The sequence below is a fragment of the Diceros bicornis genome, chromosome 26 (genome assembly GCF_020826845.1).
Source record: "Diceros bicornis minor isolate mBicDic1 chromosome 26, mDicBic1.mat.cur, whole genome shotgun sequence".
In the NCBI taxonomy this organism is placed as follows: Eukaryota; Metazoa; Chordata; class Mammalia; order Perissodactyla; family Rhinocerotidae; genus Diceros; species Diceros bicornis.
Genome location: NC_080765.1, coordinates 2,543,801 through 2,571,081, shown reverse-complemented (window position 1 = coordinate 2,571,081; position 27,281 = coordinate 2,543,801). Strand labels below are relative to the sequence as shown.

The 27,281-nt window shown below is 52.9% G+C and overlaps 3 protein-coding genes and 1 non-coding gene across 5 annotated transcripts; 3 read left to right on the top strand and 1 right to left on the bottom strand.

Moving 5' to 3' along the window:
• Window positions 1-4,040: 4,040 nt before the first annotated feature.
• VPS37D (VPS37D subunit of ESCRT-I) lies at window positions 4,041-8,970 on the top strand. The gene is made up of 4 exons (XM_058568992.1): window positions 4,041-4,182; window positions 5,521-5,692; window positions 6,193-6,275; window positions 6,901-8,970. Exons 1-4 carry the CDS (start codon window positions 4,045-4,047, stop codon window positions 7,261-7,263), a joined length of 756 nt encoding a protein of 251 aa, XP_058424975.1. The 5' UTR covers window positions 4,041-4,044; the 3' UTR covers window positions 7,264-8,970.
• A 3,841-nt stretch (window positions 8,971-12,811) lies between these two features.
• DNAJC30 (DnaJ heat shock protein family (Hsp40) member C30) lies at window positions 12,812-15,524 on the bottom strand. The gene is given in 2 exon segments (XM_058568990.1): window positions 12,812-15,454; window positions 15,456-15,524. Coding segments are annotated over 2 exon segments (804 nt in total). The 3' UTR covers window positions 12,812-14,719.
• Window positions 15,525-15,562: 38 nt separating this feature from the next.
• BUD23 (BUD23 rRNA methyltransferase and ribosome maturation factor) lies at window positions 15,563-27,280 on the top strand. 2 transcript variants are annotated; one of them, XM_058568988.1, is made up of 12 exons: window positions 15,563-15,659; window positions 15,759-15,796; window positions 17,427-17,522; window positions 17,613-17,695; window positions 17,795-17,891; window positions 19,895-19,991; window positions 21,075-21,125; window positions 22,186-22,271; window positions 22,500-22,545; window positions 22,696-22,754; window positions 26,785-26,874; window positions 27,019-27,280. In XM_058568988.1, exons 1-12 carry the CDS (start codon window positions 15,612-15,614, stop codon window positions 27,071-27,073), a joined length of 846 nt encoding a protein of 281 aa, XP_058424971.1. In that variant the 5' UTR covers window positions 15,563-15,611; the 3' UTR covers window positions 27,074-27,280. The 2 variants fall into 2 exon arrangements, with proteins under 2 accessions (XP_058424971.1, XP_058424972.1); XM_058568989.1 differs by lacking the exons at window positions 26,785-26,874; window positions 27,019-27,280 and adding an exon at window positions 24,574-24,631.
• On the top strand, window positions 26,217-26,348 carry LOC131423002 (small Cajal body-specific RNA 20). The gene has a single exon (XR_009224177.1). It is a non-coding gene; the product is annotated as a small Cajal body-specific RNA 20 (non-coding RNA).
• Window position 27,281: the final 1 nt, after the last annotated feature.

The window sequence follows — 27,281 nt, the reverse complement described above, 5'->3', positions numbered from 1 at the left end:
GTCCCTCTGTCTCCTCCCTGACTCCATGCCCGCCTGCCAGACAGCCGTGCTCCTAATGGGTATTGAATTGCTATTTATTGTTCCACACTTTTACTTTGAACATATCTCCAAGCAATATGAAGTGTAGTTTTGCATGTTTCTAAACTTTATATAAACAGTATGATAATGTACTCTTCTGAGGCCGCCTTTTTTCACTCAGTGGTGTTTGTGAGATTCATCCAAATTGACATGTGTAGCTGTAATTTGCCCATTTCTGTTGCTGTGTAGTACGAGGTGTTCTACTGTCTGAAGGCTCATCAGTTCCTCTCCATTCTCCTGGGGTTGGACTTTTGGGTTGTTTCCAGTTTGTTGTTACTACAAGTAGAGCTGCTGTGAACATTCCTGTTCTTGTCTCCTAGTCCAAGGGAGTGAAAATTCCTTCGAGTCTGTATTAGTTTCCTATTGCTGCTGTAACAAATTACCAAATTAGTGCCTTAACACAACACAAATTTATTATCTTACAGTTTTGGGTGTTAGAAGTCTGAAATGGGTATGACTGGGCTCAAATCAAGGTATTGGCAGGGTCATGCTCCCTTTGGAGTCTCAGGGGAGAATCCATTTCCTGGCCTTTTCCAGCTTCTAGAGGCTGCCTGCAGTCTTTGGCTCGTGGCTTTTCCTGCATCTTCAAAGCCACAACGTAGCGTCTTCAAATTTCTCTCTGACTCCGACCCTCTGCTTCCATTGTCACATCTCTTCTGATTCTGACCCTCCTGCCTCCCTCCAGGATAATCTCTCCATCTCGAGGTCCTTAATCACATCTGCCAAGTCCTTTTTGCCATGTAAGGTAACACATTCACAGATTCCAGGGATTAGGATGTGGACATCTTTGGGAGCCGTTATTCTGTCCACCACAAAGGGGAACAGCTGGGTGGTGTGATATGAGCATCTTTGAATCATGAGTTTGTCAAGGCGCTCTCCAAAGTGAGTTGATTCTTTCTCCCACTAGCAGTGCCTAAAGATTCTTGTGCTTCCCATCCTCACCAACACTTGATATTACCTGACTTTTTAATTTTCACCAACCTGATGGCTATGAAATTATCTGGGCTCTGACTGCTTTGTGGTCAATGGAGTTGAATGTGAAAAAGAAGGGCCTTGCCAGTAAGCAGGTGGTCATGCCCTTGCCTAGAGCAATGCCCCTGAAGTGGTGAGATGGGGTGACGTCAGACTGGGTACAGGAATACGGGGGTGAGAAAATGGACACAGGGAGTGCAGAGTGTCGAGGGGATGGCTTAGTCAGCTCGGCTGCCGTCACAAAATACCCCAGACCGGGTGACTTTATTTATTTATTTATTTATTTTTTAATGGCTCATTATCTTTTTTTTTTTTCTTGTGAGGAGGACTAGCCCTGAGCTAACATCTGATGCCAATCCTCCCCTTCTTTCTTGAGGAAGACTGGCCCTGGGCTAACATCCGTGCCCATCTTCCTCCACTTTATATGGGACGCCGCCACAGCATGGCTTAACAAGCCGTGCGTCAGTGCGCGCCCGGGATCCGAACCTGCGAACCCTGGGCCGCCGCAGCGGAGCGCGCGCACTTAACCACTTGCGCCCCGGGGCTGGCCCCCGCCCGGGGTGACTTTAAACAACATTTATTTCTCACGATTCTGGAGGCTGGGAAGTCCAGGATCAAGGTGCCAGCAGACTTGGTTTCTGGGGAGAGCTCCCTCCTTGGCTTGTAGACAGCAGCCTTCTCGCTGCGTCCTCACATGGTGGAGAGAGAAAGAACTCAGCTCTCTTTCTCTTCTTATAAGGACACTAATCCCATCACGGGGGTCCCACTCTCATGACCTCACCCAAATCTGATTACCTCCCAAAGGCCTCACTTCCAAATGCCATCACATTGGGGGTTAGGACTTCAACATATGAATTTTGGGGGGACATAAGCATTCAGTCTATAACAGGCTACTTTCAAAATACTGGGGGAGGGGGTGAGAAGGAGGTATCAGTCTAAAGCCAGAAATTAAAGGTGAAAGAGACAGAGGAAGAGAGACAGAACAACTAGAGGGGGGCAAGGCATCTTGGAGGAGGCAGGTGAAGGTGAGACCCATAGCAAGGGTACCTGGGTTGGCTCTGGAATGAGGAGAGGCTGCCCTTCCTGGAGGCAGAAGAAAGGAAGGACGCTGGGGCAGATGCAGAGAAAATCCAAAGAGGTGGGGCAGGAAGTGACAGAAGCTTCTCCATGTGATGGGCAGTGGAGGTATCTACTGAGATGGTTGGGAGTAAGTGTGGGGTCTGAGGAGTGTGGGGAAGGTTTACAGGGGACATTGTTGTGGGGCATTCAACAGGAGGCCCACTGGGCTGAACAAAGAGGGGCTGGTGAGAAAGAGGGGATAAACTGAGGCAGGAGCCTCCCATCAGATCTCACCAGGGCCTCTTAGAGTGAAGAAGGCCTGTGGCTTAGAGTAGGAAGGGCCAAAGGAGGGCCCGGGATGGGGAGTGTCTAGGAGGCCCCTGGAAGCTTGGTGGAAATAGTGGGTCCTGAGGAGGCAGAGCAGAACCAGGGAGATCATAGCCAGGAAACTGGGGAGTGTGGTGGGGCTGTTGATAGTGCCCAGGATCATGGTGGAGGGACAGCAGGGACTGTCCAGGGGAGAGGAGTGCACAACCTAGTCTGGGGAGGTGGAGAGGGCTTCCTGGAGGTGGTGATGTTCCAGCTGAGTCTTGAAGGGGAAAACCAAATTTCAGTTATCACAAAAATGTGGAAGAAGCGTTGCCTTCCCAGTCTGTCAACAAACCTGTCCTGCCCCCCTCCATCAGCTCTGTCTCTTTCTCAGACTTCTCTACCATGCCCGGTGTGCTCTGACTGGATTGATAAGAGTCCTTGTGGGGCTCTGTAGCTCCCATGCCTTGGCTTATAGACTTCTCTTTGGTTTCATTATTTTCTCCTTTAATTTCAGAATTCCTATTCATCCCTCAAAACCCAGCTCAAATGTCAGCCTGTCTGGGGAGCCTTTCTGGTTGCCCGGGTCCCCTCTCCGTGCTTTCTTAGTAGTGTGAAGTAGAACAAGCTCACTCACCACTGCTTGATTTTAGACTAGTGACTTCATCTCCGAGTGTCTGTTTCCTGACAACGGCACCGGCCAAGCCTAGTTGTGAAGACAAGGTGCATGACATCTTCTGGCCTCACACAGGAATCACACAGGACAACATCCTGTGGCGGCACCTGCCATTCTGTCTTGTACTAAAGAAGCTGAGTGAGCCTGTGACTCTGCCTTACTCCATGTGCTCTCTGCGGGCAGGTACGACGCCCCACAGGGCCCAGCCCATGCCCAGCACAGAGAGGCATCGTGTGCTCTGTGGACACTGCACAGACAGCAAGAACTGAGACTGTCATTGACCTGTAATGTGATTTTGGGGAGGTGACATCATCTCTGTGAATCTGTTTTCTGATCTCTGAAATAGCAATAACTCGTGTGAGGTATTCACTTACCACAGGTGAGGCCCTCAACGTTCCCTCTCTCTGATCCTCACAGTATGTATCGTCATCCCATTTTGCAGAAGAGGAAACTGAGGCTTGGGGAGGTGAATGGCTTGTCCAAGTTAGCAGGGCAAGGGCTCCCGGCGCCCAGCCAGCCTCAGAAAACTTGTGCGAGTCCGAGGGGAAATGTGCAGCAGCCCTGCAAACTGGGAACGCCCAGGGTGGGCGAGTGCGACCCGGGGGCGTGGTGAACGACGGCCGGGAGAAGGGATGCAGAGAGAGGTGGTCTCGGACACCTGGAAGGCGGCAGGAGGCTGAGTTTGCGCCGCAGTCCGCGGGTGCGGGACGCGCGGCGCGGCGGCTGCGCCGGGGTGGGCAGGGTGCGGCCCGCCTCTCCGCGCCCCACCCGCAGCCCCCGCGCCGCGGCCCCTTTAAGAGGGGGCGGGGCGCCCCCTGGCGGCGGAGAGGCGCGCGGCCCGAGCCGGAGCCGGATCCCGGAGCCGGAGCAGAGCGGAGCGGAGCGGAGCCGGGGCGGAACGGGCCGAGCGGGCCGAGCCAGCAGCCGAGCTGGGGGCGCGGGCGGGCGGCATGTACCGGGCCCGGGCGGCGCGGGCGGGGCCGGAGCCCGGCAGCCCGGGGCGCTTTGGGATCCTCAGCACCGGGCAGCTCCGGGACCTGCTTCAGGATGAGCCCAAGCTGGACCGGATCGTGCGGCTCAGCAGGAAGGTAGCGCGGGGAGTGCGGGCGGGGGGCGCGGGGGACGGGCCGCGGCCTGCCGGACCTGCCGACCGACCCAAGGACCGCGCGGGCCGGGCCGCGAGGCCGCTGGTGGGCGCGGGAGCCTGGCACGTACGAGTGGGCCCCGCGGAGCCGCCCCCGGGAAGGGGTCGCCCGGAGCCGACCTGGGGCGGGTGGGGCGCCGGAGACCCAAGGAGGCGCCCGCGCACCCCCGGATGGCCGCGAGGCGTGTCCTACAGCGGATGCTCCGGGGAGGTGTGTTTCGGGGGGACACGGGGTGGCTGTGTTGTGGGGGGCCCTGGCTCGCACACCCACGTTCTGTAGGGCCAGAAAGGGGAGGCGCCTTCCACAGGGAGAACTAGGGGCCTGTTTGACACCTGGGGGGACCACTGGGGGGGCGTCCGCATTCTGGGGGTGCAAGAGGAGGCTTTGTGTCTTCCGTTGGGGAGGGTTACTGAAAGCCGAGGTGTGTATTGCATAGGCCACCATAAGAGAAAGTTGTATATTGCACAGGAGCTAGGCCTGGGCTGGTTGTCTGTGGGGAGGGAAAGTGTATATTGGAGGGAGGCAGAGGAGGGGCATGTGCATCCTACAGGGGACAGAGGGAGGGTAGTGCGTTCTCCAGGGACAGGGAGGGGAGCGTTGGCCCTCCTAGAAACACAAGGAAAAAGCATTCTCCAGAGCAGGAAAGAAAGGGGGTCTGCTTTCTGCAAGAGAAGGAAAGCTCGGAGCAGGTGCTAGGGATCAGGAAGGAAAAGGGGGTGTGTATTCCTTGGGGTGTGGGATTCCACTGGAGGGCAGAAGGAGGGGGTATAAAGGGAAAAGAGGGTGGCTTGAGGGGGTACTATGCAGGGACAGGGTGAAGACATCACTCTGGAGAGTAGGAGCAGGGGTGGGAGTGTTTTCAGCACAAACACCTGAGGAGGAAGCAGACAAAGGCCTAGAATGAGAGGGAAGCTGCCCGTGCGTGGGAAATGGGACAGAGGAGGGAGGGGGACTCCTCAGGGACCAGAGCAGACAGAGTAATTGAAAAATTAAAAATTAACTAACATTTGTAGAGGCCTTCATAGTTTTCCTCACTCCAGTCTCACAACGACCCTACAAGGTAGGTGTTTTCCGCTGACTTTGGAGAAGAGGAAACTGAGGCCCAGAGAGGGAGCTCAAGGCAAAGCCTGGTCCAGGCCTCGTGTAGTCCCTCCACCTGTTGGCTCGCCATCCTGAAGGGTGGGGTGCTTTGGCTTGGCCTGTGGGCACTGTTGCCCAGGGTGGCAGGAGGTGGACGTGGGCAGGCTCCGAGTGGGCCTCTTGGCTCTTCTCTGCCGGCAGTTCCAAGGCCTGCAGCTGGAGCGTGAAGCATGCCTGGCCTCCAACTACGCGCTAGCCAAGGAGAACCTGGCATTGCGGCCCCGCCTGGAGATGGGCCGGGCTGCCCTGGCCATCAAGTACCAGGAGCTTCGAGAGGTGGCTGAGAGCTGTGCAGACAAGCTGCAGCGACTGGGTGAGGGCACAGCTGGGAGAACCGCCTGGGGTGGGGGCAGTGGCCATATGGCTGGTTGGCCTGGGGAAGTGCCAGGCTCTGAAGGGTGGGACTTGGGCAGACCTATTTCCTGGGCAAGTCTGAGGGGAGCTACTCCTGGAAAACTGAGTTGGGGAAGTGAGCATTCGGTGAGCAGAGCTGGGTTGGAGAGGCCAGATGGGGGCCCTGGGCAGTGGGAGAAAAGGGGGAACAATACCCAAGGGCCTGGGGTGCTGTAGGAGACAAAGCCCCTGCTTCCTCTTTTGCACTAGGACTGGGGACAGAACCTTGGGGGGAGGTGCACAACCTGATCCCGTGGGCATTGTACAGAGGAGGAACCTGAGGATCCAGAGAGGGGCCAGGAAGCATAGAATCACATACAGGGCGAGGGTCGGGAGTGGGCCCTGGGGCTCTGGCTTGCCTGTCCTGGATGCCGGGCCTGAGGGCAGGGGCTCTTCACTCTGTCCCTCCGTGGCCCTCAGAGGAAAGCATGCATCGCTGGAGCCCCCACTGCGCGCTGGGCTGGCTGCAGGCTGAGCTGGAAGAAGCTGAGCAGGAGGCTGAGGTGAGGGGAGGGGTGGCTGGGCCTGGGGACAGGGAGGGAGACCCATCGTATGATCATCCCCCGCCTTCATTCTTACATTGCAGGCTTGAGAACCCCTCCTCCAGGAAGCCTACCCTGAGGGCCTGGCCCCCAGGAGAGCCCACTGCATTGCTGTCCAGCTGTCCACATGGACAGCAGGGCTCGCTGTCCCCCCGTGACACCACCCCACCCTGGCTCCCTGTGAACGCCTCAGGGCAGTGCAGGACGGGTCTACAGAGGAGCTGGACGGACTTCTTGGTGCTGGGGTGGGGGCAGGGTGCTCAGTGAGCAGAAGGAGGCTGGGGAGGTGGGCCCTGGCCCTGGCCCTGGCCTTGATGAGACACCCTAGGCTACTTCAAGCGCGTCCCCATCTCTGATCCTCTCATCTCTGACCCAGCAAGTCTGGTGACAGTAAGGAAATCAAAGGCTTGAGAGTAGAGGACATTTGTCCGCAGTCACTCAGCATGTTAGAGGCAAGCCCAGGCTGGAACTCAGGTGCCCCGTCCCCTAGTTGTGGGGTGGTCGCCAACTGGAAGGGATTCAGGGTGGGAGGCTGAGAGGTCTTTGGCCATGCTCCTCCCAAACCGTCCCTTTCTCCCTGTCCCAGGAGCAGATGGAGCAGCTGCTGCTGGGGGAGCAGAGCCTGGAAGCTTTCCTGCCCGCCTTCCAGCGCGGCCGGGCCCTGGCCCACCTGAGGCGGACCCAGGCGGAGAAGCTGCAGGAGCTGCTGCGGCGCCGGGAGCGGTCTGCTCAGCCAGCCCCCACTGCTGCTGCGGATCCCCCCAAACCCTTCCCCGCTGCAGCCGTCCTGCCCACCGGGGCCGCCCGGGTGCCACCAGCAGTGCCCCGGAGCCTGCCCCCCTTGGACTCCCGCCCAGTGCCCCCACTGAAGGGCTCCCCCGGGTGCCCCCTTGGCCCAGCCCCTCTGCTGAGCCCTCGGCCCTCGCAGCCAGAGCCCCCCCACCGGTAGGATCCAGGGTATGGCCCCCCAGTGGGGGGCCCAGACAAACTTGATGCGTGGCTCCTCCTCCTCCCCCATTGCCTGGGTGGGGGGAGGGGCAGGCCCCTCCCCCTGGCCTCAGGCAGGCCCTGGCCCTGGAGGCTGAGCTGGGGAGGAGGGTCACCTGGAAGATGCCCAGAGAGAGGGCCAGGGTGGGGTGGGCAGGCTATTATGCCTCTGGCGCTGAGGAAGCTTTGCCTTTTTTTCTCCCTGGCTGGAGCCTCTTTGGTGATGGGCCAGCCCCAATGAAAGAACTTGACTCATGGGGGCCTGGGAAGGTATCCGCTTCCCCCAAGGGACCCTGCCTAGGGGCCCATCGCACCCCACCACTCCACTGGGCTCGCACAGTGCCAAGGCCGACAGGAGTGTTTTCCATCAAGTCCTGAGCCTATCTTTCCCCCAGTTCTGGGGCCCGCCGCCTAGGAGCCAGGTGGTCAGGCCCCAGCTGACCAGGGTCAGGGTCACCATGGCCCTGGGGCTACTATGTGCCCCACTCATGCTCCAGACCCTGGGGCAAGGTAGGCCAGGGCCTTCTGACCTGCACAGGTGAGAGTGGGCCATCCCCAGGAAAGACCATTCTGTATTTTTCTGTCCCAGTCTCCTTAGAATGGAACCTTTTTGAGGGCAGGTCCTTGTCTTTGTATGTTCTGTTCCCAGCCCCGCCTCCCAGGGGCCGTCAATAAATGTGATGATGAGGATGCTGCTGCTGCCTGACTCCTCTCTGGCCCCTCCACCAGCTACTCTGCTGTTGCAGCCTCCACATCTCAGCTTCTGCACTTCCTTCTCCTGAGATGACCTCCCTTCCTCTCTGCCCATCCAAAGCCCAGCTGTCCTTCGGGTCCAGCACTGTTCTTGCCTCTTCCATGAAGCCGTCTCTGATCACCAACCCATGGGAGTCTTTCCTAACTCTTAACTTCCCAGCACCTCTGGCCAGAAGCACACTCTGCTCCATCACTGTTCTCCAATGGCATCACCTGTATGCACCTTCTTTTCCTGGGTTGCCTGTAAGCCTGATCAAGATGGTACCTGCTCCTTCTCTGGCCTGCCAAATGACCACCCCCACTGAGTGATGGAAGAGGGCTGAAGGGATCTGTCTTCAGCTAGGGTAAATACTAGGTGGCCAGCTTGGCCCATGAGTGTGGGACAAGAAGTTGGGAGAGCGGGAACATGCCCTGCATCAGCTTAGGTCAAGTCTAATGAGATACAGTTTGGTAGGGAGGCATGGAAGGTCCTACAAATAAGAGGGGAGAGTCAGAGTGCTGTAGAAGCTAGTGTGATCTTGGTCCTTGTTAATAGGGATATAACCATCTAGAAAGAGGGAAGTATTGGGTTGGCTCTACTTTTCACTGAAGTTTTGCACTGTTAGAGGGACCCCCAAAACAGTACCTTTGCAGTAATAATGATGAGAAAGAGGATTGGGACCAAGTCGCAGGAGGAAGAGTCGAGGGATCTGTTTGAGACGTGTGTGTCTAATGTTTAGTCTTTGAATCTCCAAAGGCTAGAGAGGTAGAGCCCGAGATCACGTAGAGCTTGACTCACATGGGAGTCAAGACCAAAAAGGGGAAACCACAGGGAGCCAGATTTTGGTTCAGTGTGAGGCTCTTAAGTCAGGGCGGCTACTGGAGGTAGATGGTCCCCATTCCTAAAGACGTGCAAGCAGTGCCTGAGGGACCGCTTGATGGGATCTTTAGAGATTTAGGCAAGGGTTGGAGGGACTGGCCCATTGGAGCTTTCAAGAGCCCTTCAAGTCCAGCTGGATCTCCCCCTGGTAGGGTGCAGTCAGAGTACTGACAGCGCCCACTTGAGAACCTCCATCCACACAGGCCTTGGCTCTCCTACTCTCCTCACTGCTAGCACTTGAGCTGCTGGAGGCAGAGGGACACTGGAACCACAGGGTGCCTGCCTGAGATGGCAGGAGACTGAACAGCTCTGGAAGACCTCCCGCATTCTCAGCACAGCCTGGGGCAGGCTGGCCCCTCTTGCCCTGGCTTACCATTCCTGGTCCATGCTTCTAGGGAGTTTTTTGTTTGTAACCAAAAGGAGAAAAGGGGCTAAGGCTAGGTGTGTCTGAGCCTTCCTCCACTATTATGAATTGGGGAGCAGCCTCTAGAAGGCAGAGCCTAATGTCCACAGCCTAGTTCAGCCTCCCCTCCCTAGGAAAGGTAAGAAGAGAAAGCAATGACCCAAGCAAGGGAAGGACTGGGAGGGGAAAAGATGGGGTCCTTCAAAGGGCCTTCCACACCCCTCACTTTCCTCAAAGAGCTCAGACTCAGTTTTAGATGGAGTAGGGAGCAAGGCCCCTCAGTGTTCAGCTCTAGCATGAAAAAGACCTGAGGCAGGTGGATACAGTACCACCAGAGTGGAGTGGGCCCAGCTATGGGCCATGGGAAAGGCTTAGAGTTGGAGAGTTAACAAACTTCATTAACCCACCTGCTTGAAGGTACATGGAATGTTCTGGAAGGTTCCAGGCAATCTGGGCTCTCTCTCCTGCCTGATAACTTCTGGAATTTTCTGTTTCCTGGTTCTGGGGCCCCAGGGAATGTTCCTGGCTGTAATCTTCTGTGAGAGAGAACAAACTTGAGGGTCTACACCAAGGGAACCATGAGAAAGGTCCCACCTATTACAGACCACCAGTGTTTTTACAAACCAAAACCAAAAAATTGCCCAAGTAACAAAACTCCCACTCATTTTTGATAAAAACAAAGAGTTCCTGCCCCTCAAGAAAATCTGTTATGTATAACTTCTTATTTGGGAATGATTAGCTTCTGAGTATTTTCCTAAGCTTCCCTCATTTTCCAAATACGAAATATAATAACATTAAATGTGTGTTTTGTTTTTGCCAATCAAGGCTTACTGAGCTAAGCAGGCCCTGAACCAGAGTGGGCTCAAATCTTTACCACTGAATTGTGTGGTCACTGTAAAGCCATGACTAAGAACTTGCCCCTGACCTCCAAGGCTAGAGTCAATCAAATGGTTTCCAAGAGACCAAGCTGGACTAGCTGTGGTTTTACCCCAATTTATACAAGGATTTTACACAAAAGATTGAGCGCAGGAATTGGCGTTACTGTACCAAGGGACCTCTGGCTTTGTCTAGGACCTTGCCACTACCGGAGACTTCTCAAAAAGATTCTTCCTGTCCCACAAAGAAAATAAGATTTACATTCTGCCTCCCTGCATACAGTGTGAGCTCTTATAACAACACACGATGTAGCCTAGGGATCTGCAAACTCAAATGCCTGCAGGGGCCAGGAAGGTCACAGAGGTGCAAAGCAGTCCATTTCCACAAAGAAATACGCCCTCCCCCATTTTTCTGGAAATGCATCATCCTTTTGTTTCCCCTTTTGATAGACATGGGATACAGAAAGATACTTCTCTATTGTGTGCAAAATGGTGCAAGTGTGTGGATCAAGGCCGTTGGTGTGAGTGTAGTGAACTGGGGAGCGATATCTAAAAGGCAGATGTTACAGCATCTCCCAGCTGGTAATGCAGGTATGTGAGCTCAGTGGCGGCACATTTTCTCATTTTTTGAGAGAAGTCAGAAATCTAGATTTTTTTTTGTGAGGAAGACTAGCCCTGAGCTAACATCCGTTGCCAATCCTCCTCTTTTTTGCTGAGGAAGATTGTCCCTGGGCTAACATCTGTGCCCATCTTCCTCTACCTTATATGGGACGCCACCACAGCATGGCTTGACAAGCGGTGCGTCGGTACACACCCCGGATATGAACCCGCGAACCCCAGGCTGCTGAAGGGGAGCGCACGAACTTCACCACTATGCCACCAGGCCGGGCCCGGAAATCTAGCTTTTTATGCAAAGTCTCCCAAGTTTTGAATGTTGGCTAAAGTTATTTTAAGGCACCACGCCAGCCACAGCCGAACACTGTGTGCGGGTTGGCTGTGGCCCGTGAACCATGAATCTTGGTCTGTTCTTGGTCCTCCTGAAACAGGCCTTCTTTTCTCTAGTAGCAGTCCCCTCCCAGGACTGAGTCTGAACGCCGAAGGGGCAAAGGCAGGATGGCAGGGCCAACCCAGCTCAGGACCCCAGGTTCTGACAGCCTTAAGAGACAGTAGTGAGATGGCTAGATCCAGAGTGACACCATGACCTCATGACAGATGGTGGAGATGAACTCTCTGCACTGGCTTCTTGGGGGTGAGCACACTGAGTTCTTGGCATATTCAAGTTCACAAGGTCCAGACTCAGGTCTCACTATCATCCTAACACACTAACAGAGGGACCCTCAGCTGCTTTGCACAAACCCTATGGCTATCAGGGCTACAAGCAGGCCTGAGAGCCAAGCTGCTGAGGGCAGGCAAGGCAGGCCTTCTATGATCCGGCTCATAGGCAGGTGGCAGCCTGTGACCTCATTATAAGGCTGAGGATCTGAGAGGAGGGAAAGGCCAGGATAGAGCTCACTTTTCTAGTGCACTGAATTCAAGAGATAGTGGATTGAAGTAACACCACCACTTACCAGCTGTCCCTTCTCTGAGCCTCTCTTCAGGGGATCTGGTGACCTTCTAGGAAGCCCAAAGATCTGAGGCACAAGCACCCCACCCCCTCAGCCATTCCCCCAAAACAGAGTGTGGTGGCCACTTACTTTGGCTCCACCCTTGGTGCCTCAGCCTCAGGCTGTGGCTATAAAGACCGCATATATATATAAGGAGTCAATAATGACCAAATGGACAACCCATTGGCCTAAGGTAGACTATCCTTATTCATCTTGGCTCAAGCTGGGGCGATTACAGAGGACAGGTGCACTCAGTGAATGAAATGCCAGAGCCTCAGATGGAAACAACTCCTACTCCCTCAGAACTGGGATCTGTATTTCACTCAGTATTAAAAAAAAGGGCAACAGAGGGAAAAGCAGTTTGACTCAAGAGGAATAAAATCAAGTCCTGATCAAGTCCAAAGACAATATCACAATTGCCAAGACATGTACACCTTTGATTCCTGTCTTGTTGTCCATGTCTCCCCACTTAGGACCTGTGTGTGCTGCTCACTCAGCCACATACTGTACTTGCACCCCCATCCCCACCCCCACCCCAATGAGCACCGCCTGGGGCAGGCTGGGCCCCTCCTGTCCATCTCCGTCCTAGGTCCAACCTTCTAGGGAGTTTTGGTTTAGTGTGTGACCAAAAGGAGAAAATGGACTAAAGTTGAGCATGTCTGAGCCTTCCTCCACTATCAGGAATCGGGGAACAGTCCCTAGAAGGCAGGGGCTAATGTCCACAGCCTGGTTCCGCCTCTCCTTCCCAGGGCAGGTAAGAAGCTGAGAAAGGAACGACCTAGGACAACTGCAGGGAGCGGGTGTGTGTGTGTGATACTATGGGAACCAGTTGGGGGATCCTTCAAAAAGCCTCCCACACATCTCCCCCTTCCATGAAGAGCCCAGACTCAGTTTTAGGGAGGGCAGAAAGTGGGGTCTCTCAGAGTTCAGCTCTGGTCTAAAAAAACCTGAGGCAGGCAGTATGGCACTATAAGAGTACAGTGGGCCTAATTCTAGGCCTAAGGAGAGGCTCAAAGTTGGATGGTTAATAAACTTTATTGACTACCCTGCTTGGAGCTGCATGGAATGTTCTGGAATGTTCCAGAAGTTTCACATTCTGGATTCCCCAACCCCCAAAACCCTCTGGAACCTTTATTTATCTCCATGTTCTTCACGGACAGAGAACAAACTTGAGGAGTCTATGTCAAGCAGCCCATGAGAAAGGTCCCAGCTATTACAGACCACCAGTATTTTTACAAATAAAATCCAAAAGAATCCCAACCCCTTTTGATAGAAACTTTGATAGAATCTTGCCCCAAGGACACTTTGTTATACCCCAACTCCTTGGTTGAGAATCACTAGTTTCTGTACATTTTACTAAGCTTCATTTCCTGTAGTTGGCATTTCAAAAAAAAACCCAGATCTTTCCTCTTGTTTTCCAAATATGAAACATAATAACATTAAATGTTCTTTTTCAAAGTACATTTGCCCCTCCCCCCAAATCAAGGCTCACTGAGCCCAGCAAGTCTGAACCAGACTGGGCTCACAGCTTTACCCCTTAATTGTAGGGTCACTGCAAAGCCATGACCAAGAGCTTGCGCCAACCCTCCAAAGCTAGAGAGAATTGAATGGATTTCAAGAGACCAAGTTGAACTAGCTGTGAGTTTATCCCAATTTATACAAGGATTTCACACAAAAGATTGAGTGTGGGAATTGGTATTAAGATACCAAAGCACCTCTGACTTCGTTTAGAACCTAGACTTAGGCCCTCACCCTTGTGGGAGATCTCTTGCACAGGTTTCCTATCCCCACAGCTTTACACTCAGTCCCAGTGCATAAACGTTTGAGCACCTACAATCTCACAGCCAACCCACACCCCCCATGGTTAAGAGAGCCTGACTATTACAGCTCCAGCCAAGTGATGACCGCTGCTTAGCACGAATTAGACAAAAAAAGCAGCCATGTTTCAAGTACTTGTCTTGTGGGGCCTGCGATAAGCATTGCAAGCTAAGCAGGAGGATGCGCCACATTCAGACGACTCAAACTCCCAGTTTGTTGCTCTATTTCTGGCAGGGTATGAGTTGCACAGTTAGCCATGGGGCTGGCTGGTAAAGGGATGACCTGGTGACCGGTACACTATCCCAAGGATAAATCTGACTTGACCGGCATCAGGTTTTAATCACCGAGCCCACCAGAACTATGGATAATAAAATGTGACAGACCTCAGGAGAGCAGATGATGTGCTCCTTTGCTGTCATGCCCACAGAGTAACTTCTCCAAGGTCATCCATTAGATAACTATGAGCACAGGAACGCTCATTCCTTACTTGATGACCTTGCTTTCCCACTCTCACATGCCACCAACAGAAGGGAGAGTGGGGTCTGGGGCTGACCACACAAGAATGGCAAGGTTCCAAATACCACATTCTTACCCTACACCAGGTCTCACCTGTGGCTTGGGGAACTCACAGAAAGACAAGGTTCGTACAACCCCAGAATTTTTCTTTTGGCAGCCAACAATTGGTCACATTGCACGTTTCAAGGTTACAGAGGAGCCCCACGGTAGACACGCAGGGCAGGAGCAGCCAGTGCTTGCTCAGAGCTTTACAACAAAGCCAGAGCAAGTGTTCCAGAAGTGGACAACATCAGGAAGGCAACCTCTGGAAGCAGGCACCCAAGGGACTCCAGAAAACCCTTCACTATTGGGCTTTCGGGACTCTCCATCTTGGGGCCTCTTTCTCGGGCATCGAAAAGCCACCTTTTCTGGACCGTGGAGGGAGGGATGTGCAGGTCCACGGCTAGGCTGGGCGGGCGGGGAAGAGGAGGGGAGAGCAGTCCTTCGGACTCCAGCAGAGGTAGACTATGGAGGGCAAAGGGCTCGAGAAGACGGGAAAGCCCATCTTCGTGGGGCTGGCTGGGGCTGCTCCCCCGCCCTCCTCTCTCCGATTAAAAACGAAAGCCCACGATGATGAAGATGGCGAGGAGCAGGAAGACGAAAGCCGTGTCGCGGGTCTCGTCCCAGCGGAAGCCCCTCGCGGCGCGGTCCTCCTGCTGCTTGCGGAGGGCCTCACGCCGGGCCCTCTGGCGCCGCTCCCGCTCCAGCTGCTCTCCGTAGTGCGCCTGGTAGAAGGCGTCAAAGTCGAACATGGTGCGGGTGGCGCCCGGCGCGGCCTGACCACGGCCGGGGGCCCGAGAGGCAGGCGGCGGGGCGCGGGGCGCGCCGGGGTCGGCCGCCGGCGTCCTGGAGGGCCGGCCGCCGGGTCCGCGCAGGTCCTCGTCGCTGAGCAGGCCGCGGTCATACTTGCGGCGCAGGGTGGCGCTGCCCAGCACCACGTAGGCCTGGGAGATGCGCGTGAAGCGCTCGGCAGCCTCGGCGCTCCCCGAGTTGCGGTCCGGGTGGTAGAGGAGGCACTGCCGGTAGTAGGCCGCCTTGATTTGCGCCTGCGTGGCTGTGGAGGGGACGCCGAGCAGCTCATAGAGCGCCGTGCGCGAGTATGAGCCGTCGCCCGGGGAATAAGCCCTCACTTCCAGGCGCAGGCCGGCTCCCGGATTTTGTGGCGCTCCCCCGGCCTGCCACAACCTCCACATTAACAGCCCCGGGTACCTCAGAGAGCGCTTGGCTGCCATCTTGCGTGGGTCGGGGGGGGGGCGGTGCAAGATGAACTAGCAAATGGGAGGCGCGCGTTGTTCGCGACGCGTAGGCCCTGTAGCCAATCGGGTGAAAGAGAAGGCGGGGACAGGCGTGGAGCATGCGTAGTACGAGGCGGTCCCGGAGCCGATGACATAAAAGCCAGGTTCCGTGAGCCGCCGGCACCAGCCGTGCTGACGAGCGCTGGGGATGGCGTTCCGCGGGCGGAGACCAGAGCACGGCGGGCCCCCGGAGCTGGTGAGGCTTGTGGCCTGCGGGCACCCCTCTGTTCTTCTCTAGGGCCTCCGCGTCTTGATTCCTCCCTCTACTCCCCTTTTCTTTTTCTCTTTCCCGCAGTTTTACGACAAGAATGAAGCCCGGAAATACGTGCGCAAGTAAGGGGAGCCTGGATGTTGCGCGGCGTCGGGGGTCGGGAGCCGGCAGGTTGCCCTGATTGCGGAAGTTGCTTGGAAATCACGCAGAGTTTCGGGGGGTAGGGGAGGGAAGGGACCCGGGTTGGTCCGATTTTTCCCACTGGCAAAGTCAGCTTTAAGTAAACCTCCGAACCCTCTGGGCCTTAGTAACCAACCTCAACACTAGAATGGGAGTGATTACACCTACTTTGTCTAAGTTGTTTTCAAAGTTTAATGTGACAACGTGTTTTAAGTATGTGGTAAAATAGGAGGCAACGGATACTTGTGGGGGGGTCATTCGTATCGGGGGGAAGGAAATAATATTCATAGAATGCTTATTCTAGAATATCTTTAGAAGGTCTGCCCTTATTTAGTTATTTAGCTGACTCCTCATGAGAACTTTTGGTGTGGTATCTGAATTTCATGGAGGGTGCTTATTTGTATAATTATGAAGTTGTTTAACAGGTGAGGGCTAGAGAGGGGACTTCCAAGGCTAGCCTTTCTGATAGATTCCTCTAGAAGATACTACAGATACCTGTTCTCTCCTTTCTGTTCAAATCGGAGTCCAAGACCAAGATGGTCAGCAAAAATCTCTGGCCCGGTTGTCATTATGTAGCAAACAGACTTTTTTCCAGCTGCAGAGCCATCTGTTTGGCATTCTGAAAACCACTATGTGTGATTCTTTCTCTTGATCCTGGGAAAACCAGGTATACTATAGACCTGTTTGTTCAATATGGTAACTAATAGCCATCAGCCATCTATTCAAATGTGTCTAGTCGAAATTACTTAGTATGAAGAAAAAGTAAATATTTTGTTGATCATTTTGTGTGTTGATCTGTTGAAATGATGTTTTGAGCATATTGGGTTAAGCAAAATATATTATTAGGTATATTGGGTTGGGTAAACAGCTATTCATTAATTTCACGTATTTCGTTTTAACTATGGCTGCTAGAAAGTCATACGTGGCTTGTGTTATATATCTCATTTTATTCTTATTTATTTTTTTGTGAGGAAGATCAGCCCTGAGCTAACATCCATGCCAATCCTCCTCTTTTTGCTGAGGAAGACTGGCCGTGGGCTAACATCCGTGCCCATCTTCCTCCACTTTATATGGGACGCCGCCACAGCGTGGCCTGACAAGCGGTGCGTCGGTGCACGCCCGGGATCTGAACCCAGGCCGCCAGCCGCGGAGCGCACGCACTTAACCACTGCGCCATGGGGCCGGCCCTATTTCTTATTTTATATCTCAGCACTGCTATAGAATTTTGTTGTGCATTGTTGATCTTTATACAGTAATTTTTCCAGAGAACACGTTCTTAAGTAATACAACATCAAAGCCTGATTGAGCTGAAAATAGCTGATAGTTGGTCATTAGCTAATCTCTTCACGTTAGCTTTACAGCTGGTACAGTTAGAATTTGTGTCACAAAATAACTTGTTGCTGTATTATGTGGACTTCTGGGGTCACTTTTAAATAGTTGTGGTTGAGTTTGGTGACCGGTAGAGTACCTCAGGGTGATTGTTTCTTTTTCTCTTTCTCTGGCTTTTTTTGCTCTGGGTGAGGTTTTAGCTCAGAACTCCTTTATCACTTGCTTGTGTTTCTGCCTTCCCAGCTCACGGATGATTGACGTCCAGACCAAGATGGCTGGACGAGCATTGGAGCTCCTTTATCTGCCCGAAGATCGGCCCTGTTACCTCTTGGATATTGGGTGAGAACCTGGGCCCGGTTCCCACTGTCCAGGTAGTGGAGTGCCTTTGCTACTCACACTGCTGAGTCCCTGTTTGATGGTGTCTTCCAGCTGCGGCTCTGGGCTGAGTGGAGATTATCTCTCGGATGAAGGGCACTACTGGGTGGGCATTGACATCAGCCCTGCCATGCTGGGTAAGTACGTCCTGTTTAGCACTGGGGTGGGCTACCCTCATGAGTGTGGAGCAGCTATGCGTAGGGTCTGTTTCCCTGACTTACTCTTGTCCGATGTAGATGCGGCCTTGGACCGAGACACGGAGGGAGACCTGCTTCTAGGGGACATGGGCCAGGGCCTCCCCTTCAAACCGGGCACCTTTGATGGTTGTATCAGGTAAGAGTCTTCATGTCCTGCTTTTAGTCCTCAGGCCAGTGCTTCCCAAACCTGTCTGTGCAGCAGAGTGACACAGGATGCTTAAAAATATACATTCCCCAGGATTTTCAGATTTATAAGGTTGGAGCGAGGCTCCCAAATACGTGTTTTTTTGTATTTGGAAACGATCTACTCCTTTGATTATTTTGCACTGCCAGGGTCAAGCACCAGCGGTAGAGATTCTTTGCCTTGTGTGTGGGGGCGGGGGAAGGGTGGTGGTCTGAGCCCGTGGGAGCCATTTTGTGGCCTCAGCAGCCATCTTGTTCTCTTCTTTCTGGACTCTGTAGTGGAGAGTGGCCCAGACTGCTCCAGCCTCTTTAAGTGGCTTGGGAGTCCTTTCTGGGTCAGTTTTGAGCAGATACATAGAACTTTGATAACAGAACTTAGAGCACTGAAATTACTGTTAGAAACATGAAGTTGTTCTTTGTTTTCTGTGCTAAGTTCTGTTGAGTATTTGGTGTTGTGTTTTGTGGGTGGAGGTAGGGAATAAGGGAGAAAGTCATAGTTTAGTCATTACCTGGGGGAAGACCTCCTCCTGTGATTGTAGACTGAACAGTAGGGATCTGGGTAAGTAGTAAAAATTTGGATTTGAAGATTTTCTTCTAGGGTAAGGGCTTAGCTTACATTTGGGAACAAGATTGGGGGTGGGGGGGGAGCAAAACATTTCAAGGATAACAGTTGCTTATTAGTAATGATTGGGTGAGATGTTCTAAGCTGCAGAAAATCAAAGGCTAACGATGTGGTCTGTATGTTTTAGGGGTAAATAGTCATTTTTTGTTTGTCTTTAAGAGGAAACGTGGTATGGCAAGCTTTTTCTTTTTTTTTTTTAACATTTGGTATATATATAAGACATTGTACAAGGTGCTGTGGAGTTTGTGGAACTAAAACACAGTCCCTGTTCTTAAGACTCTCCATGGTTTATTAGGTACTGTAAGACTTGGGCCAGACAGCTAAACGTGGAGCTGAGTATAGAGTGTCACTAGGGAGTCGTGGGACCCACCAGAGTTGTGAGGAGAAGCAAGAGAGCACAGGAAAGCCTTGACGAGGGAGGAGAGGCTGGGGTTGGGCCTTGAAGATGGGGAGGAATCTGAAGTCAGAGAGAGGGTTTCTGAGTGAAGGAATGGTGTGAGCAAAGGCACAGAAGCAGGTGGGGAAGGGAGTCTGATAGATGACAGGGATGAATGAGAGATTTCATGGAAGGTGAGATTGTGTGGGGCTGGTTCCTAGAAGGCTTTTAACTCCGTCCTAAGAAATTTGGGATTTATTCAGTAGTTGATGGGGAGCTGGGGAGTGACAAGATCAGGTCTGTGTTTTAGGAGGGTCATGTAAGAGAAGAGAGAGGAGAGCTAAGTTCGGTGGTTGAAGCAGTCGAGACAGTAATGTGTGCTGAGCCAGGAGAGTGGCAGAGGGAGGTAAAAACTGGGAGAGGCAGTCAGACAAAGCAGCAGGGTTTGGGGTTCCGTGGATGTGTGTGCACAGCAGTGAGGAGGGGAATGCCAGAAAGGAGGACATAGCTCCTTGAGGTTTTAAATCTGGGACTTGTGGAGACACTTGGGCAGGTACCATTGAAGGAACTGATTTAGGAGGAGGGTGAATGAATGGCTTTGTGTAAGTATAGTAAGGCACATTCCCCTTGATTGGAAGAAGGGAATGAAGGGGTAGGTGGCAGAGGCAGCCTTGACATGCTTAGTAATTTTAAACTTGAGATGCATGTAGAAACAAGGTTGAAGAAATGTTTGCTTGGACTGGCTGCAAGGAAGTTAATGCTCACCTTCTGTACACCCTGTTTGGGTCAGTGTTGTAGAGTAGTGACCTGGAGTGGACCTGCACATGGCAAGAAGGAGAGTTATGAGCAGGAGGGTTTCATCTGGAGACCAAGGATGTACGATGTTAGAGTCTAGAAGAGGCAGGGGGAAGCGATGTGTATTGGTCCCTTTCCTGACTAGGGTCCTTTCCTGTTTTAGCATTTCTGCTGTGCAGTGGCTCTGTAATGCTAACAAGAAGTCTGACATCCCTGCTAAGCGCCTGTACTGCTTTTTTTCTTCTCTTTATTCTGTGCTGGTGAGTATGAGATGGCCTCCGCCTCTGGGCTGGCTGCCCGTCTCTCCCTTGCCCTGCAGGTAGAGTGATGAAGTAGAGGTGTCCAATGGGAAGGCCATTCAGATGGGATTGCATGGGGTGGCAGGAACTTATTGTGGGTACTTCTGTCCAGGTCCTCAGCCTAAACAGAAAACTCAGTGGGTTGAAACTCGCTGATGAAATGCAGAAAGACACTGATGTCACAATCTGAGACCGATCACAATTCCTGTGTCCACTATGCTGAATTTTAATCAGAAGTTGGTTTGGGGCATGGACTCCACAGAGTGAGGGCAGGGACATTGTGTCCAGGCCACACAGAGGATGCCTTCTAGAGTGCTCACATCCTCAGCCTCGCCCCTCCCCTACTGCTGATGCTCAGATGGGGAGCAGGGTGGTTATTTACCACTGAGAGAGCCTTTGTTAGCTTTATTTTGTGTTTATAACTGATGATGTTTTCTGTTGTTTACTAAGATTAGATGATAGTTTGAGATTCTAAGTCCTAAAAATGAATTCTTTGACTTTTTTGAAGGATCCAGGTGTTTCTTGGTCTCCTTAGTCTTCCCCACCTCACTCCTGGTTTTCCTAGGGTGGGTTGTTCTGCAGATGGCTGGCTGGTCTGGCCCATTGCGTGGTTTCTCTCCCTTTCATGCATTGGGGTTAATCCTGAACTTTTGAGGGCCTTTGTATTGGTCTTTCTCTTCTGCTGAAATGCTCTTCCCTCATCCATTTAAATAGCCAGTTCTCCACTGCATTCAGGTCTCTGCTCAAGTGTCCCTCTGAGAGGCCTTCCGTGAAGCAGAAGTAAACTCAGCACTCTCTGTCACTGGCCATCCCTTTGTGCTAGTTTATTTTTCTTTTTGGCACTTGATCACTGCTGTAAATTAGCTGCCTCCCTCACTGAAATGTGAGCTCCAAAAGCTCAGGGGCTAGCTCTTGTTCATGGCTGTGTCCCTGGCCCTAAGCACAGTGCTGTGCACATAATGGGAACTCAGTAAATACTTAGTGAATAAGGGGTCCTGAACCCATGCGATGTTTATAAGATAGCAATGTTTCTGTGGCTTGCAGGTCCGTGGATCCCGAGCTGTCCTGCAGCTGTACCCTGAGAACTCAGAACAGGTGAGCTCCTTGCCTGCTGGAGGTACAGGGAAGGGGGAGGGACCTGGAACAGGTCATCTGTCCTCCTCACTCACCTGCCCTCCTACTGTTGGAATGGGACAGAACAAGGAACCTCATGCTGATTGGGGGGAAAAGGAGGGAGTGAGCACTTGAGAGTGGTCCCTGTGGCCCCTGATGGTACATTTTATGACTTAATGTCCTAAGGAAGAGGGGTGGTATCTATCTGTAGGGGTTGGGTAGGACGGTTGTCTTCCCTTGACAGATAAGGTGGTATTACAGGTAATGTGATATCACTGATTTCCATAACCAAATAAGTAAATAAGGCAGTGGCTGAGAGAGCATTATCAGTTGTCTGTTCTGTGGAGTGTAATGCAGTAGGAATGAGGAACGAGGGGGTAGGAAGTACAGACTGAAAGAAAAGTGGTGAGCTGTCTCTGACTAAATAATATGAATGAGTCTGCCTCCTTATTTTTTTTGTTTTATTTTGGTGAGGAAGACCAGCTCTGAGCTAACATCTGATGCCAATCCTCCTCTTTTTGCTGAGGAAGACTGGCCCTGGGCTAACATCTATTGCCCATCTTCCTCTACTTTATATGGGACCCCGCCACAGCATGGCTTGACAAGCGGTGCGTCAGTGCGTGCCTGGGATCCGAACCTGGAAACCCTGGGCTGATTAAGCAGAGCACGCACGTTTAACCGCTGGCATGTTAACGCTTAACGTGCCACCGGGCTGGCCCCCAAGTCTGCCTCCTCATTGATGGCCATTCATTTCCTGAGATTTGAGTGGGGAAGATGGGTCCCTGGGCTAGAAAGTGAGAATTAGGGGGATTGCTTGTTCTGTAATTCCCCCAAGGGAGGTGTATACCATGGCTGCTTCTAGCCTGCACTTTCCTCTATGTGGCTTTTGGGGACTCAGAATTGGGAAGAGTCTGATAAAGAAGACCTTCACTTGTCCCAGGCAGGGTCCATCCTGGGACCAGACTGGTTTCTTAAGGCGAGTGGAGGGGAAGCTGCTGCTGCTCCAGCCTCCCTACCTGACTCACCACTGTTCTCTCATCAGTTGGAGCTGATCACGACCCAGGCCACCAAGGCTGGCTTCACTGGAGGTGTGGTGGTGGACTACCCCAACAGTGCTAAAGCAAAGAAGTGAGTGCTGGGGGCCAGCGTGAGCCTGTGCTGCAGGAGAGGGGGACACTGTGGCCCTTGCAGGCCGCTGATGAGTGTGGACCAGAGTAGTGCTGGTTGGGTCACCGGGGCCCAGGCAGGCAGGAGGCCCTCACTTTCTGTACCTGTTTCTGGGAGGGAAGGTGAGGACTTGTCTTGTGCTGCAAAACTTGATGAACCCAGCCCTCACTCTGTACTTTCTTGTTTCAGGTTCTACCTCTGTTTGTTTTCTGGACCTTCGACCTTTGTGCCAAAGGTGAGGGACCCTGAGTTTGCAGGCCCAGGTCTTTTGGGTTCTCTTGTGGGGCTGGGCCAAGTACCTATTGGAAGGGCTCAGGCCTTCTCAGGTGGGGCGGACGGGTTGAGAGATCTCCAGGGTGATCTAATAGCACTTTGGTTCCTTCAGGGCCTGAATGGAAATCTGGGGGAAGAGGCGGCCAGGGAGTCCACGTTCACAAATGAGAGGTAACGCCGAAGGGGCAGGGAGCTGCTGCCACCAGCTTGTTAGACATGACAGAAGCAAGGTGGCGGCAGCAAGACTACTCCATTTCTCTCTGCTTTCACCAGATCTTTCAGGTTCAGATGTGGCAGTGACACCAGGGTAGTAATAGAACCAGGGAACAGTTTGGGACTGTACTTGCACTTGCCTCGGGCTGAGTGGCTTGGGGCCCTTCTGGATGTCTGTGGGCAGCCATACACCTTATTCTCTTCCTCTCTGCCTTCCCTCTTGCCACACCTGGCAGGCTGTCCTCTCTGTCCGTGAGGCTGCATCTTCCACCTGCATCCTGGACCCCCTCCCCTCTTGGCTCCTGTGGTTCTCCCTTCCCTTTCCTGCATCCTCATCTTTACTCTCCTGGGTCATTCCCATCAGCATCCAAATGTGCTGCACCGTTTCTCCTATCTTCAAAAAGATCCTCCCTTAACCCCATAACAACAATGAGCTACCACCCTGTTGATCAGCTTCCCTTTATAACAAAAGTCCTCATGCTTGCCTCTCCTTGCTGTCTCCCCTACCATTCTCTCAATCCTCTTCTCTGGCTCATCACAAATTGCTCTTGTCGAGGCCATCACCAGCCTGTCTTGCCAAATCTTGGGTTGCTTCTCAGTTTTTTTTCCTTCTCCGTCCTCATTGTAACTTGCCTGCTCAGGAGGAGCTGACAGCCGATCACTCCCTTAACACTTTGCTCACTTGGCGTCCCACCCCCTCCTGGTTTTCTCTTAACCTCACTGGCTGTTCCTTTGCAGTCTCCTGTGCTGGCCCTCCCTCCTCTGGAGCACTCTGGGGCCCAGCCTGGACCCCTGCTGTTTCTGCACTGCCTTAAACATCAACTCTAGGTTTGTAACTCCAGGTTGATATCCTTGGTCTCAACCCTACCTCTGATTTCCGAACCACCTCCTAAGTGTCCATACCTGGACTTCCCACAGGTGTCTCAAACAGAACAGAGCTCTTGATTTTCACCCCCAAACTTTTGGGCTCCATTCTTAACATTCTCAGCCATTCCCGTCCTCCTCACATCTCCCAAGCCGTCGATCCATTGGCAAGTGCTACTGCCCCCAGTCTCCGTGTACATCCCAGTTCCAGCCCTTCCCCCCTCCCACCTGGTCTGCGTGCCCGCTGCCGCTGCCTGGATTACGGAAAGCTGTCTCGCTTGTCTCCCTGCTTCACTCTTTGCCTATTTCCATTTGTTTTCTGTGCAGCAGCAAGACTGATCTTTTCCTTTTTCCTTTTAAAAAACGTAAATCATATCTTGCCATTTCTCTGTTCAGTGTCTTTGGTTGAGTTCTCCTTCCCTTAACACCTTTAACTGCACTAAATCATATATTTGCTTACTTGGTTGTTATTTGAATCCCTAACTAGAATGAAAACTTGGTAGGGACTGGTATTAATAATATCGCTGACATCAGAAGAGTATCTTGTTAGTAAAAGGTATTCAATATTTTTTGAATGAATAATTGATTACAAGGTAGTAAAGAGTGAGGTTATTTCTTAGTTTTGGTTGATATGAGTGAAAAGTTGTAAGAGGTAAAATGGGCAGAGAAGGAGTTTGGAAGGCCCACGGTGGTGAAAATCATGAGTGTGTTCCTCGTGCCTACTATAGATTTGTGCCGTCTGACCCCCTGGCCCTCCATGGTCATCCTCTTAGCTTCCTCAGCCCATTCCTGATGGGGATTTGGGGGCTCTTCTAGGTGTTTTCTGCTCTAAGGTGCCCACCACTTGCTCCAAGTGAGTGCGCCCCTCTCCTACTTCACAGAGGCAAGACTTAACTCCCTCCATCCATCTTAGGATCCCTCTTGTCCTCACACTGGTGTCTACAGACAGCACGTTCTAACTGTAAACTTGGGTAAGTTGCGTGATCTGAGCATCCATTTTGTATCTGTTGTAAAAGGGGGGCCATGCCACCCTTGTGGACGGTGTGTTGAGGAGAACGTGTTTGTGCAGGACTCAGCATGGCGCCTGGCACGGACCTGGTCTTTCCAGGTCTGCAGGCTCCTGCTCTTCGAGTGCTCAGGCTTGGGGAGTGTAGGGGAGGAGGCTGTTGTCTACTGGAAGGATCCTCAGGCCTTCTCCTGTTACTGTCACTTCTGTCTAATTACCTTCAGGCTACTTACCACATATAAGTAGGTGAAGAAAAAGCCTTTTAAACCTTTACCTAGGGGCCGGCCCAGTGGCGCAAGTGGTTAAGTGCATGTGCTCCGCGGCGGCGGCCTGGGGTTCGCAGGTTCGGATCCTGGGCGCGCACCAATGCGCCACTCGTCAAGCCACGCTGTGGCGGCGTCCCATATAAAGTGGAGGAAGACGGGCACGGATGTTAGCTCAGGGCCAGTCTTCCTCAGCAAAAAGAGGAGGATTGGCAGATGTTAGCACAGGGCTGGTCTTCCTCACACACACACAAAAAAACAAAACCTTTACCTAATTTATCTCTAATCTTCAGTTGTTTTTGCATCAGCTTCATTTCACCTATGCATTCCTTAATCCTTGCCCCCTGCCTCCACCCTGCCATTCCTGAACGGCTCCTGGAGGGCTCAGCCCCTCTGGCATTTGCCGCTGCTTGACCACTTCCTTCTCGGCGCCTGTGGTCTGGGGCGCTCGCCATCTTCACCTGCTCCCTTTATCGCCCCTGATGGCTCTTTCCCCTTGTTCCTTCTGTGGCTCACATCTTGCCCCCGTTCACTGCCCCACAGCTTGTCCTTCCTCATAGACTCCTGGGGGTCAGTCCTGCGTCTGCAGCCCCCAGTTCACAGCTGCCTCCTGCTTTGCACCTGGCCCGTCACTCTCCTGCCCCTTTAGTTCTAGGCCCTCTTAAGGTTCTTCCATGAACCACTGCTTCTGTACACCCTACAGTCGAGGAATGTTGTGTCATTCCTTCGATAGAAAACGTCCTTGGTTCCCCACTGCTTACTGAAGGGAGAACACATTCCTTGCTGGCGTTCACACCTCTGTAAATTGGCCCAGCTTGCGCTTCCCCCTCTTATACTCCTGACTCCAGGCACACAGGACTCTCTTCTCTTCCCTCACCTTCCCCTTCAGTCCTTTCACACTACCTCGTTTTCACATATTGCTTTTTGTCTGGAACGCTGCCCCCACCTTCTGCCTGTAGAAATACCACCTTCTCTCTGTGGCCTCCTTGCTTTTCCCAGACCCTGTGCTTCTCCTTCCCCATCACTCCCTTAGCAGCTCCTGGGCCTCCCTGCCCTCGCTGTGCCTAGTGTGGATGGTCTCTGCCACAACCCTCTTGTGGGCTCTTCAAGGGCAAGGCTGGTTCATACCCACTAGAACATACATGGGCCACACATGCAGGTGTTCAGGGAATGTCTGTTACTCAAATGGCAAGCAGCCCTCCATGGTATGAGTTATGCTGGAAACAGTTTGATCCCAACTGCCAGGTGGGGATGTGGTTTGGGGGCCCAGGCTCCCCCTGTTCTTAGGGCCTCTCTCCCATGGGGCTGTAGGGGGTCCCTTTTCTCCACAGCCAGGATTGGAGGCCAAAATCAGCCCCTGAGGATCATCGTCAGGGCCACCATGAGCTGGGCAGCCTTGTTTTCTGACCTCAGACATGTATGGCTGTTGGGAGACCCTACCTGGTCTGTGTCAGGCTAGGGCCTTCAGTGGCAGCAGTGGGCATGGGGCCTCTGGCCTTCTTGGGATACTGCCAGGCTCTCATGAGCCAGTCGTGGCCTAGGTTGCCCCAAAAGTAGCTTGGCCTCCTGCCTGCTCCACAGGAAGGGCGTATGCACACTCAGCAAGTGGGCACTTACCACAGAGATGCCTGTGAGTGAGGGGGCCTCTCACCTCCTGCCTTCCTGCTAGACGGCTGCTCTGCCCCAGTAGATGTTCCCAGGAAGAGGGGTGTGCAGGAGTGGGGACTTCTGTTGTAGAAGGGGCATTGGAGGCCACCTAACTTGGAGGGAAGCTCACCACTTTCCCTGCCTGGATTAACATGGGAGGCAGCCAGGCCATTGCATCCATCGGCTCACAGCCATGTCTCCTGCCCAGGGTCCCGTACAGGATTGCGCGGCGGGGGGTCGTGAGGAAGAGCCGGGAGTGGGTGCTGGAGAAGAAGGAGCGCCGCAGGCGTCAGGGCAAGTGAGTACTGGGCGGGCACAGCTTGGGGGCGGGGGTGTCTTCGCCACTGAGTATTCGCCTGCATCTGAAGGGGTCCCAGGGGTTTTTTGTTATCTCCTCTGAGACTGTTCTGTTCTTCCCGCCCCTGTTCTTTCTTTGGCACAGGGAGGTCAGACCTGACACCCAGTACACCGGCCGCAAGCGCAAGCCCCGTTTTTGAGCGGCCAGCTGGGGTGCACACAGCCTCGCGCTGTGCCATCCAGCCCAGGCACTCGCCCCTGCGAAGTTTTCTGTACTGAAGTGCCTACTTCAGCTTACAATGTAGTGTTTTAGAAAAGTTCTAAAGTTCTAAAAGTATTTTTTCACTAAAAAACGTTCTGAGAGCACCTTATTTTGTTCTAAAAGCAATAAACCACTTTCTGTGGAAC